Source organism: Musca vetustissima, unplaced genomic scaffold, assembly GCF_032173495.1.
Source record: "Musca vetustissima isolate MV318-11 ecotype Yass unplaced genomic scaffold, APGP_CSIRO_Mvet_v1 utg39374, whole genome shotgun sequence".
Lineage (NCBI taxonomy): Eukaryota > Metazoa > Arthropoda > Insecta > Diptera > Muscidae > Musca > Musca vetustissima.
Window position 1 is genome coordinate 166,372 of NW_026877046.1, and position 12,901 is coordinate 179,272.

Here is a 12,901-nt window from a genome sequence, read left to right on the forward strand (position 1 = left end):
AGTCAGCCTTCCAAACCTCTTTATACCAAATTTCAGCCCAATCGGTTGGAAAATGTCTTCAAACACTCAACATGGGATGGTACAGTTTTATCAGACCGTATCCTGAGCTTGATAATTTTTGAAAAAATTGTTCTAACCCCCAAAAAAAAACATAGGTAAATGCTTCTAGTTATACCCTACACAACTATGTTGTCAGGGTATTACAGATTTGTGTAGCCCCAAAAGTTTGTAATGCCGCGAAATATTGGTCCTAGTCCCACCTTTAAGTATACCGATATCTCGACTAGCTGAGTCGATCTAGACATGTGTGTCCGTCCGTCTGTCCATTATAATTTGTAAACACAATACAGGCCACAGTTATGGACCAATCTTCACGAAATTTTACATGTAGGATGGGTTCTGGCCAATGGACCAATCTTTTTGGAAAAGATCGGTTAATATTTAGGGGATGAAATTGACCAAAAACTTTATTTTTGTCGGTTTTTTGGACGCTCCACAAGCCGCAATTATGGCCCAAATACGAAATTTTGCATGGACAAGGAGATCGGGCCATAGAATAAGCATGCTTATTTTGATAAAGATCGTTGAAGTTGATAGCATATCGAAGAGGAGTGGTTGACCTTTAAATTGATACTATTATATATACTCAGATGTGGGAGTTACACTTAAATATTTACAGGTGCTTACGTACTGAGATATTATTTAGTAACCCATTACCACACTAGAGGGAGGAAATATAGCGCTGATCGCTTTGAAATGTTCATACATTATATGGGGGCTATACCAAAACAAGGACCGACATCAATACCAAACATCCTATGAGTACTAATATTCTATGTGCAAATATTGCAAGTTCTACAGTGATTTAAACAGAAGGACGGGCAGACAGAGCTATGTCACTAATTGCAAATGTAAAATCAGATTTTCTAATTAAATAAAATGAATCCAGAATGACGTATCAAATATAAGAAAAAAAATATTTAATTTCTTAGCAGTATTTAACATCAGAATATCATGAAATCGTATTTTTTATGTATTATTGTCTTAAAACTAGCCAATATCGGTTTATTTGGAGCCTACTTTTTTTATGTATTATTGTCTTAAAACTAGCCAATATCGGTTTATTTGGAGCCTACTCCGAAACTAAAGTCAATATTTATAGTACAAATGCTTCACACCCAATGAGAATTCAAAATACCAAAATCTCCTAAAAAACGAACAATAGGGGATAACGTCATAAAAAAAACTTTTTTACAACAACATTTTTCTATAAATGATCGTTTCGCATATTTTTTACTTGTTTTGGGTTAAGTAAATGATTAAGCAAACGAAACATTTTGGTATGTACTTCAAGAAACGTGGGGGTGATTGGTTTTTTGGTTGCTATAACCTATACAATGGGTTTCGGTCAAGAAAGACATCTATATTGTATCTTTATCTTGGGTGGTGGACCAAAGGAGCAACAGCTTAAAATAGACCTGTTTTTTTTCTGGTCATTTGACAGGTCATAATTATGATAATTATGATCGGGAAACGACGAAATTTTACATGAATGGGAATCTCCACCATTATATGTTGATGATTATCTTCGGATCAAAAGGGATTGTGTGAACTTTTTGAAAAATTTCAGACTGACTTTCCATTATGTGACAATTATTTCGCATTTCCAACCAATTCTTAATCCAATCCAATTTCTTAAGCGGGCCCTCCAATCACGATTTCAAATTTCTACGATTTTTAACCGGCTGGCAATTGAACGTGCTTTATATTGAAAACTTGTTACTTTGCAATGGCTTAACGTGGAGAGACAATAAGACCACTTTTTCTGGAAATTTAAATTTTGATACAGATTGGGGGCTACTCCAAATAGTGTACCAAACTGATAATATAAATATGCGAACTTAAATACCAAATTACAGCCCATTTGGGCGAATGTGGGACTAATATTTTTAAATTAAAATTTAATATAAATTAAAAATTAAAATATCCTCCGGCACAGCTTGGCACTAAGTTCTGGAACTTTTTTAGAGAAAATCATATATATAAATTTTAAATAAGAAAATTTTGGATTAATATATGCAATTGATACAGCAGGCATCTATCGTAGAAAAGGTAAACTAAAGTTAGTGTTTAGCGTACGAACTGGTTCGTGTCCTGACTAACACACCTGACTTTGTTAAATTCGAAATGAGATAAATTATCTTTATACAAAAACGTGCAGAACCTTTAACAACAATTTTTACATTTATACATTTTAAATGCATAACAAAAATAATGTAAATACCTAACAGTGAACACATGATTATATACATATACAACTCTGTTTTCTTAGTAGGATTTATTGACATAAATTAATGTAAATGAAAAATCGTACTTTTTTTGTAGCATGCTACATTTTCGTTCATAGTACCCAACCTGTTTAGTAGATGGCGTCTTCTATATTTTATTTTTTTATTTCATAAAATACAACATAGTTTCTTTTTTTCAGAGCATAGACATAGTGGTTAAATGTACTTACTAACAACCAGCGTGACCGCTGACATTTTTCGAAAAGTATCACAGAAAGTATCATTTTTAAAAAAAAGGGCAAAAATCTTTTGAAAAGGTGGCGCAAAAAGTGGCACACTATTTTTCTACATATTAACATGGAATCTGATGAAATTATATATGGACGGTACTTACAAATTTTAAAATCAGTCAAAAGCTAAGTCTTATGTTCGAATATTTCAATACCACATTATTCTCATCCCAAGCCTGTATCCCATGAAAAGTCATTGTAGACTCTATTCGATATCCCATGGAAAATTTCGCCTCAATTGGGAAAAAAGTCGGGTCTTAGGCGCACCATCTTGTATACGGGAGCTATATCTATATCTTAATCGATTCTCAATAATTTGGATAGGCTAAACAAATGAGACGTACTAAATTGCATCCCATTCGGATAATTAATGTTACCTTCATTTGGGTTACAAAAATATTATCCGTATGTCACACACTATCCGTATGTCATCAAATGCACAATAACAATTCCATGTACCACAGGATGTAAAAATTCTAAAAGACAATTTCAATAAAACCGATTGAAAAATGGTGCACATAAATATTTCTTTAGTAGATATCTTCGTGTACCAGCATTTTAAAACAAAGTGGCAAAATTGCACAAAATTTCAAAAAGTGGCACATTTGGTATCAAAATAAAAAAGTGGCACAAGAGTGGCAAGACCGAAAAAAAGTATCAAAATTGATACTTTAGTGGCACAACGGTCACGCTGCTAACAACATTTAACTGCAATTTCCTTTCTATACAACGCAAATCTTTTTTAATTCTTTTGGAGTAGTAGGAATTTTATATTTCAATTATTTTAATATTTAATTTATATTTAAGTGTCAATTCATATAGAATAGGAGGTAAACTCATATTCTGATATTTTTCAAGTACTTCATTAACCTAATTACAAAATTATATAATGAATATACGACTAATTATATAACTGCTTAAAAACGTGTCCTGCAGCGATCATTTCAGTGATTTAATCTTCCCAATTATTTTTCGTATTATATACAATTTTTTGATTTTTTATAAGATTTATTTTCTATACACTAACAATTTTTATATGGGAATTAGTAATGACGTAAAAACTTGGAGGGTCCTTATAATCATTGGATGTTTAATATTTTATATTTGGGTTTGTTGCTTTATTTACTAGCAGTACTAGCCGCATTAATTATTCAACTTTTCTTGTTCTTTGTCATTTGCTTATATATTTTGAAAAAATTTTTATTCACAAAAAAATAATTTAATCATTTTTCCAAAATCTTTACATTTCAAGATTACATTATATCGACTAACACTTATACTTATGTATATATGTATTATGTAGGTTAACATATAAATTTATGAAGTGGTTTTAGTTATATACTTCTGTTTTTAATCCATCTGATTTTTTGCTAAATCTTTTTTAATAGCCTAGAATCGGATTTTTAATATTTTATCTAAAATTTAAATATATTCGTATTTTGGCAACTGTTGTTTTGGTTTAATTCAAACGGAATTCAATATTACATTTTAAAAATTAAAATCTCCTTAAAAATATAGCTTTCAAATTGCAAAAAAAAAAGGAAAATATAAAAAACTCCGACATTTTCTAATAGTTATAAGTTAAGGATATTTCCACTGATACCCTACCTATATTTTAGCAAAAACCCTGTTAGAATAATTAATGACAGTTCAATTTCATTTCAAAAAAAAAAAAAATGATAGAAAATTTATTTTTTATAGTTCACCTGACGTGTCATAAATTAATTTTCGGTTGTGGGAAAGTTTTTACAAATGAAAACTTTGAGCAAAGACGGGAAATTAAAAAAAATCTAAAATTATTTTGTTAATGTGGAATTTAAAACTTTTACTTGGGCGATGCGTTCCCTGGGTCCGCTACTATAATATATTTTTATTTTTCAATATTTATGATTCCCAAAAATGTATTTCCTTCCTTTGCGTGGACTTATAAATACTACAAAACAGAAAATTGATTATTTTCTTAACAAATAACAAATTTGCAAATATTTTAACCAGTGAGCGGAGCAGTATAACTAATATTCAGTACAGCCCTTCTAATTCCATTTCCATATTCCCTTCACCGTGGGTTCTGTGGTTATGTTCGGCTTATAATCGTGGCTTATAGGTCGACTCGAAAAAATTAAAAAAAGTAAGTTTTCGGTCCACTTCATCCCAAAATTATCTGATCATCGCCGAAAATTATAGGCTTTATCCTTGACCATAACTGAAACCTCATGGAACATTTCGAAGCGATCAGCGCTATATTTCCGCCCTCCAGTGTGGAAATGGGTTACTAAATAATATCTGAATACGTAAGCACCTGTAAATATTTCAGTGTAACTCCCACATCCGAGTACGTACGACAATATAATTGGTATCAATTTAAAGGTCAACCACTCCTCTTGAACATACTATCAACTTCTCGAACCTATGTCCTTCAGTAGTAAATATATGCGCCATAGAATACACATTTTGTAATTTTTCACACAAAAGTCAGGGTTCATTTGACCCGCTAAATATTGACCTATCTTTATCAAAACAGGCATGTTTATTCTTTAGCCCGATCCCGTTTTCCATTTAAAATTTCGCAATGTTCGGGCCATAATTGCGGCCTCTGGAGCGACCAGAAAAACGGAAAAAATTAAGTATTTGGTCCATTTCAACCCCTAAATATTAACAAATTTTTACCAAAAACATTGGGCCGAACCCATTCCCAAAATTTCGTGAAAATCGGTCCATAACTGTGGGCTGTATACTGTTTACAAATTATAATGGACAGACGGACGAACCGACACACATGCCTAGATCGACTCGTCGAGATATGACGATCGGTATACTTAAAGGTGGGTCTAGGACCAATATTTCGCGGCGCTACAAACTCTTGGGGCTGAACAATGCTATAACACCCTGACAACATAATTATGTAGGGTATAACTAGGTTTTCAAATTTCTGTGATATGCTAATAGATATGATTTACATCCTTAATCCTTTAAAATATTTGACATCAATAGAAATTGCTACTATTTCTGATTTATACCATTTTTAATTACTATAAAATTAGTTCCAAATTAGATGAAATACAATTTTATTGAGAAATAGTTAAAATCCATCTGGTAAAAATGTGGAAAACACTAAATCCTGTTCTGTACCTACTCCTAAGACAGACGCTAAGCGACTAACAGGCAAAAACAATTTTCCGAGTATTTAAACCAAATATTTACCAAACGCCATTTACACAAAATGCTTCATGGATATACACATTTTGGAAAAATGAGGATAGGGTCAGCAATTTGTTTGTGTAAATATGAAATTTGGAACGCTATCACTAGATGGCACATGCATACTAATGGATAAGTAATCAATGCCTAACTACACATAATAAAGAAGAAATACCCTGCAGCTGAGCCAAAAAAAAGTACAGTATCATATGCATTAGGGAATACACAAAAATTTAAGCGCGAACTACAAAGGTCATAAACCCACCACTTTCATTTCGTTGCATCTCTCCCTTCTTTTCCTCTAAACAGGTAGCAACTCATAATCATTTTCAGGGATACAGGTAAAACCTAACATTTCACATAAATAATTCTGTTGATGGCCGAAAAAAATCAGTTTCATTCGCAAGCTGTTGCAACTCATTTCACAAACTCAACCTACGCACTGTGATATTTTCAATAGATCAGTGCCAACACTTCGAACATCCATCGATCTAGAATTATCGTCTCATTGTTTCGCTCACGAGAGAACATTGAGGGATCATCATCATGATTTTGGCAGCTCGAAAACATCTCTTTGCTACCAATATCATATTCTTCTTCATCATTTTCGTCATTCAGAAATTCATTCAGCTTTTCTGCATCATCGAGGAGAAGGCCTGCAAAAATGCCAATTGTCCCGGGGACAAACGATGTGATGAACGTTGTGTTGTATCAACTGGTGTTGTCCCAACATCTTCATCACCAGCACCCACTATGGCAGCTGCAGGCCTACTGAGTTCCTCGTCCACATCCTCATCCAATTCGACTCCATCACCGTCACCACCACCATCGCCAACACCCCCAGTGAGAGGTCTAAGACTGATTCCAATGGCCATGCGTAAGAATTTGCGTAATTTCGGATTCGGCGAAGGTCACTTCCAACTGTTCGTCGAAGAGAAACAACGCCAGAAGTACATATCGAAATCGCGCCTGAATGCGGCCGTAGCTGAAGTCAAACTCAATCCCAATTAGCTAAACCGCCAACATTTGCATCAGAGTAATTTGGACAAAGTTGAAAAAAAAATCAAACCAAAAAACTAAAATCGATCAATGTAAGCAAGATCGATTGTGATATATTGTTGGTACTATAAAGTGATCCTGTGATAGGCTTATCAAAATAAATTCTTACATATCCAATATGTCTGAGAGCGTGTCTGTCTGTCCGTCTTGATATAGTACTAATTCATTTATTATTGGTTTGCAGCATAGAAATTAGTGTCCCCCTAGAGGATATTATTGAAATGTGTCACATTTCCTGGACTCATAATCATTTGTAATCACCGCCATTATTGGCACACAAGACTGCATATTTTTTGTTCAACTCTGAAAAGCAACAACAATTTTAATAAAAAAAAACAAACTTTTTTACAACAACATTTTTCTATAAATGATCGTTTTGCATATTATTTTACTTGTTTTGGGTTAAGTAATTGATTAAGCAAACGAAACATTTTGGTATGTACTTTAAGAAATGTGGGGGTGATTGGATTAGGTGGTGGACCAAAGGAACAACACCTTAAAATATACCTGTTTTTCTGGTCATTTGACAGATCATAATTATGATCGGGAATCGACGAAATTTTACATGAATGAGAATCTTCACCATTATATGTTGATGATTACCTTCGGATCAAAAGGGATTGTGGGAACTTTTTGAAAAATGTTAGACTGACTTTCCATTATATGACAATTATTTCGCATCTCCAATTCTTTTGCTTTATATTGAAAACTTGTTACTCTGCAATGGCTAACGTGGAGAGACAATAACACCACTTTTTCTGGAAATTGACATTTTGATACAGATAGGTTTATTAAGTACGAATCCATCGATATAAAAAATATGACCTATTTTTTATAAGAACTAACAATTAACAAAATGGCGGAACTTTGATTTTTTGGAAAATCGCGTATTTTTGACCACAAACTAGTTAAAAAATAAGAAAGATCTTCACCGATTGGCTTTATCCTAGTTCATACGGGAGCTATACACTCCCAGAGAAACTTGTCAACATTTGGAACCGATTGGATTATTAGTTTTTGAGTTATCTTGCCCGCCATTCGTAGAACAAAGTTTTGAGAAAAATGCGTTTAAAATTTGAGAATCACTCTTGCCGTCATTTGATGCTGACACAATAAATCGGCTATATCTTTAAGAGTTGTTGAGATTTTCACTTGAAATTTTGCAGGGACATTCTAGAATTAGAGTAGATTCGAATTAAAAAAAAATTGATAAGAACATTAATTGAAAATAAAACATGGCTGAAATTTGACTATTTACGTTATTGATAGTAAAAAAATATCTAAATCTGAAACGATTTAAATTAATATCACACAGGTTTTTCAAAACTCTAGGTACGTAGGTCCCTTGGTGTACCATTCCCCTGATATCGATCGAAATACAAGCGATAGAGTTCGTTCTTGTCCCCATGAGGTATGCTAAAAATGAAGCTCATGGTTTTACAATTTCTACTTTCTTATGGTTTGGTATTAAAAATATAAAATGCTGCACTTTTCCAGTATTAAAGGTTTAAGCCAAAGCATACCCAATATATATTTGGCATTCAGTATTCTTGGTGAATAAAAATGTTCTTCCCAGAATATGTGCAATATACGTCTATGTTTTTACATAGCCCCCATAGAAAAGTCCAGTTTTATTTTCGAGGTTTCGAGGTCAATAAATCCCATACAATGGCATTATTCGAAATTTTGTCAAATTTTCTAACGGATTTTGCCGAAATATATGGAAGTTTAATAGGGTGTATATAAAATATTCACAAAAGTCTTGGTGCAGTGCGATCCCAGAAGGAAATGTGGGGTTTTGTCTAATATTGTGGCGACATGTCTCCATATTTTCAACAACATGTCTACATATCATGTAATAAGAAGAAGCATTTGTTATGTTAACGGTTGTGCTTCTTCTTATTTTTTTTTTTTTGGCGGCAGCAGATAAAACCGCGAGTTTAAGTTTTGTTGTTGTTCTTTGTGATCCAAGAAAAAGAGTTTATTTTTGATGGCGGGCATGATAACACCTCTCTGGAACATCGGAATCCGGAAATTCCAACTGTGTACATATCTGGCTAGGAGTTTTGACTTCGCACAACAATGAACAAAATGGCGGAACTTTGAATTTTTTTTTCTTTTTTGACCACAATCTAAGTTAAAAATTAAGGAAGGTCCCCATTTCCCAGAGAAACGTGTCAAAATTTGGAACCGATTAGAATATTAGTTTTTGAGTTATCGTGACCGCCATTCGTAAATCACTGCTTCGAGAAAAATGCGTTTACAGTTTGAGAATCACTCTTGCCGTCACTTGATGCTAACACAATAAATCGGCTATATCTTCAAGAGGTCTTGAGATTTTCAATTGAAATTTTGTAGGGACATTCTAGAATTAGAGTAGATTCGAATTAAATCAAAAAATATTTGACACCGAGTGATTATTTTGAAAGCATTTAAATCTCATATGGTCATATCCATCAAGAACCGTGTATATGCCTCCCCCATCTATTTTGGATAAAATTATTCACGTATCGCTATATGTTATGATGCAATTGCTCAGGAATATGGCTTATAAATGGTGATGTGATTTCTTAATCCTGGTCGTTCAAATTTTATAACGTTTAAGAATTAAATCACTTAATTTTTATTTATTAACAATGGTTCTTAGCATGAATTGGAAAGAAAATAGTATGAAAACGGAAAAGCTCTCAATTCGTGAACGAATTTCCGTTATAAATCCTTAAATGTCGTAGAACTATTCAATAGCTAACGATGGTGTAGAATAACGCTAGAAAAACAAATATTTTTTGGTTCTCAGTGGTTTGGTTCTCACCTAATTCGGATCATAAACGTGACTTGTACTTTGTTTACAGTTTAACATGGGACATGCATAAATCGACTGAGAAAGTTATTCTTTGCTTATGCTCAAGGGAACCCTGTGTTTATCTCGTTTCCTTTTGTCTGTTACAAACATATGCACAAAGATATAATACTCAGTACCACAGTTTGGTACAGTCCCGCGAGATCCCAATGTACGTTGCTTCAAAAGGTTACCTAGTCATTTGCTGTCAAGATCAACAAAATAGAGGTTTCTAACTCCAGCTGCAGAAAAACATACCCTACTATCACTGAGATGCTACCATGTTTGAATGTGGGAATGATATTATAAGGAGATAAGCCCATATTGATCTCTCTCAAAATTTTTCCGCGTCCATCCGATATTTTTGTATGGAATTTGGACTTATCCGCGATTACGATTATTTTCCAGAAGTTATAATCCTTATTTTGATACTTTGGCAAAAAAAATATAGCTTTTTGACGACGCGAACAATTTTTTCTGACAATTTGTCGATGTAATTTCGCTCTGTTTGAGGTGTAACACAAATTTCAAAATCCCGTTTCAAACTTACAGCCAGTTGTACACCACATACAGAAGGATAATTGCGGATTTGGCGAAATAGAAACGATCGTGCCTTCTTGATAACTTGGAACGGTTTATATTTTGTAGCGCTTTTTCAATTGGTCACTTTTTTATAACTGGATTGTAGTGTAGAAACACTGCGCTTTATTATATTTGCAATATTCCGTAACGATTTTCCATCAATGTGAAAATCTATTACAATTTTTCGTTGTTCGTCTGTTTACATAATTTTCTACCTATATCGAGTTGTCAAACTTGAACAGCGCCATCTAGATTTTTGTTTTTCATATACAAAATGAATGTCATAAATTTTTGGATTTTGTTCGTTACTTATCTGTTATTGTTAGTGATTTTTTTAAACTTCTCATGGTTGTCCGAATATGGATATTGAATAGCGAACATTTTGAATTATTAGTTTTTGGAAAGATAGTAATAACAACTTTAGACATTTTCTTTTCATGTTGCTCTTGCTTGCCCATTAAGAAGGTCAACTCCACAGGCACTAACGATCATGTGTATAGTAGTTTTTCCATGTTTTCAGCATAAGGTAGCATGGTTTACACATTTATTTACTGTTTCCATGTATGATGAAGGTGTTTGTTATATGTGAAATGATTCCTTTACCAATAACGAAAAACAGGCCAAATAAAAATAACCATCTTCAAATGTTTGTTCATACAAAAAGGTCTGCATGTACAATACACATTTTGGCGCGTGGTTTTACCAAATACGTCACCTACATAGATGGTGGAAAAGGGTAATCGCAGGCAATAAAATTATTAAATATTGACAATAAGAAAACGCGCGAAACTTGGTGTTATATTTCACATGGTCTCAGGTAGGGACATTATTGATCACATACATAACTACTACATATTTGGTACTTATTAGATCAGGTAACTATTCTGGTGTATATAAATGACATCATTTCAACGCAATTGGTATCAGTCACAATTGGAACTCAGCAAAGAACGATTTCAATTAAACTATTTCTTTATATTTTGTACAAAAAGTAAATTCTAGTAACCATGATTTTGGCTGCTCGTAAACATTTGTTCGCCGCAAACATTTTCTTTTTCTTCCTCATTTTAATTTTACAAAAATTCATACAAATCTTTTGCATCATCGAGCAGAAGACCTGCAAAAACTCCAATTGTAAATCGGATAAAGCCTGCAGTGGAAGTTGTGGTGCATCAACAGCGAAATCTCCTTCATCATCCAATATTCCAACGACATCAACTAAAAATCAGCCAAAGAATTTTGGATTTCTACCAATGGCAATTGATAAATCCATGTGTAATTTTAGTTACGGAGAAGGCAATAACCAAATGTTCGTTCAAGAAAATGGTATTATACTAATCTAATACATCTAGTTATATGTTTATATTTTATTTCATAGTGCAATTAAATATGTTATTTATACAAATTAATATTAAATATAAGTCTCATATAAGATTATGTAAAAGCTATTAACATGTTCTTATATAATAAATACAAATATTAAACTATTAAAAATAAAAAATGTGTCTATCTTTCCAAAGAGGTCACTAAGTCCGAAAATTTTTTAAAATCTTAAAATAAAATGTAGGAGTTCTAAGGGATAATGTTATTTCCGTTCCAAAAACAAAATTCGAACATCGAAGGAAAAATGTAAAACGGGTTCTTAATCAAATACTCTTTTTTTTTTTTTTGGTCCTAACGATACAGTATTGTTTACAAGTTTATTTTATATTGGTGTCTTAAAAATCTCCAAGCGATAGCAATTGGGCAGAATTAGGACAGCAAACTAAAATATTTTTGTTAATTTCTCTTTCGAGACGAGCTACATGATCGGAGTTGCAATGAAAAGGAAAGCCAAAGAGATACTACATTCCCACCACTATGCGACGCGCTTCGCCGTTGGTTAAGCGGCTCATCAAGCATATTGGGCAATGTGGCTTATAAATATATTTACTTGATAAGTTGTATTTATGTCGACTATTGTTGCGAAATTGCATCTACGAATTAAATTCAACCGTGTCAAGGTTCGGACATTTGGCATCACACCAGAACATTCCTTTTCAGAGCAGATTTTTCTTGTAGTGACGGGCTTTTTTTCCATAAAGACTACAATATTTTTCTTTAATGGTATGCAACTGCATATTGTACAACCTTAGGAAGATAAGGAGGTGGCTTTCAACGCTAAGGCGCCGGACAACAATCAACATATGCCATGGGAACCAGTGGTGTATCTCTCTGGCTTTCCTTTTCATTGCAACACCGATCATGTAAAACTCAAAACTGAAAAATTCAGCTTGAGCCCGGCTGGGATTTGAACCCTGGTTCCCATGGCATCTGTTGATGTCCGGCGCCTTAGCGTTCAAAGCCAACTCCTTATCTTCCTAAGGATACCTGAAATTGATCAGGACAAGTATATGGGTGTTATGGCGAATAAATTACTACTAGGATAAAACTCAGGTTGGAAATTTTCCCAGGTCCCAGAACAATGACGCTTGAAGATTAATAAAGGTTATGATTATATAGGTGCTAAAGAAAATCGTGGACTGGTATTGAAAATTTTGTGCAGGAATATTTGCCATCCAATAAAAACCAAAAAATCTAATTGGATCAAATCCGGTTGAAAACCTAATAATGTGGATTTTCTTTACTGGAACCTACCCCGAAAC

The 12,901-nt window shown here is 33.3% G+C and overlaps 1 protein-coding gene across 1 annotated transcript; it reads left to right on the forward strand.

Annotated features, from left to right (window-relative positions):
• The first annotated feature begins 6,151 nt into the window (after window positions 1–6,151).
• Window positions 6,152–6,826, forward strand: LOC133321560 (uncharacterized). Its single transcript, XM_061530645.1, has one exon. It carries the CDS (start codon window positions 6,323–6,325, stop codon window positions 6,785–6,787), a length of 465 nt encoding a protein of 154 aa, XP_061386629.1. The 5' UTR covers window positions 6,152–6,322; the 3' UTR covers window positions 6,788–6,826.
• Window positions 6,827–12,901: the final 6,075 nt, after the last annotated feature.

What these genes read in the sequence shown, in the direction of transcription:
- LOC133321560 (XM_061530645.1), top strand. Translation starts at nt 6,323, where the DNA reads ATGATTTTGGCAGCTCGAAAACATCTCTTTGCTACCAATATCATATTC.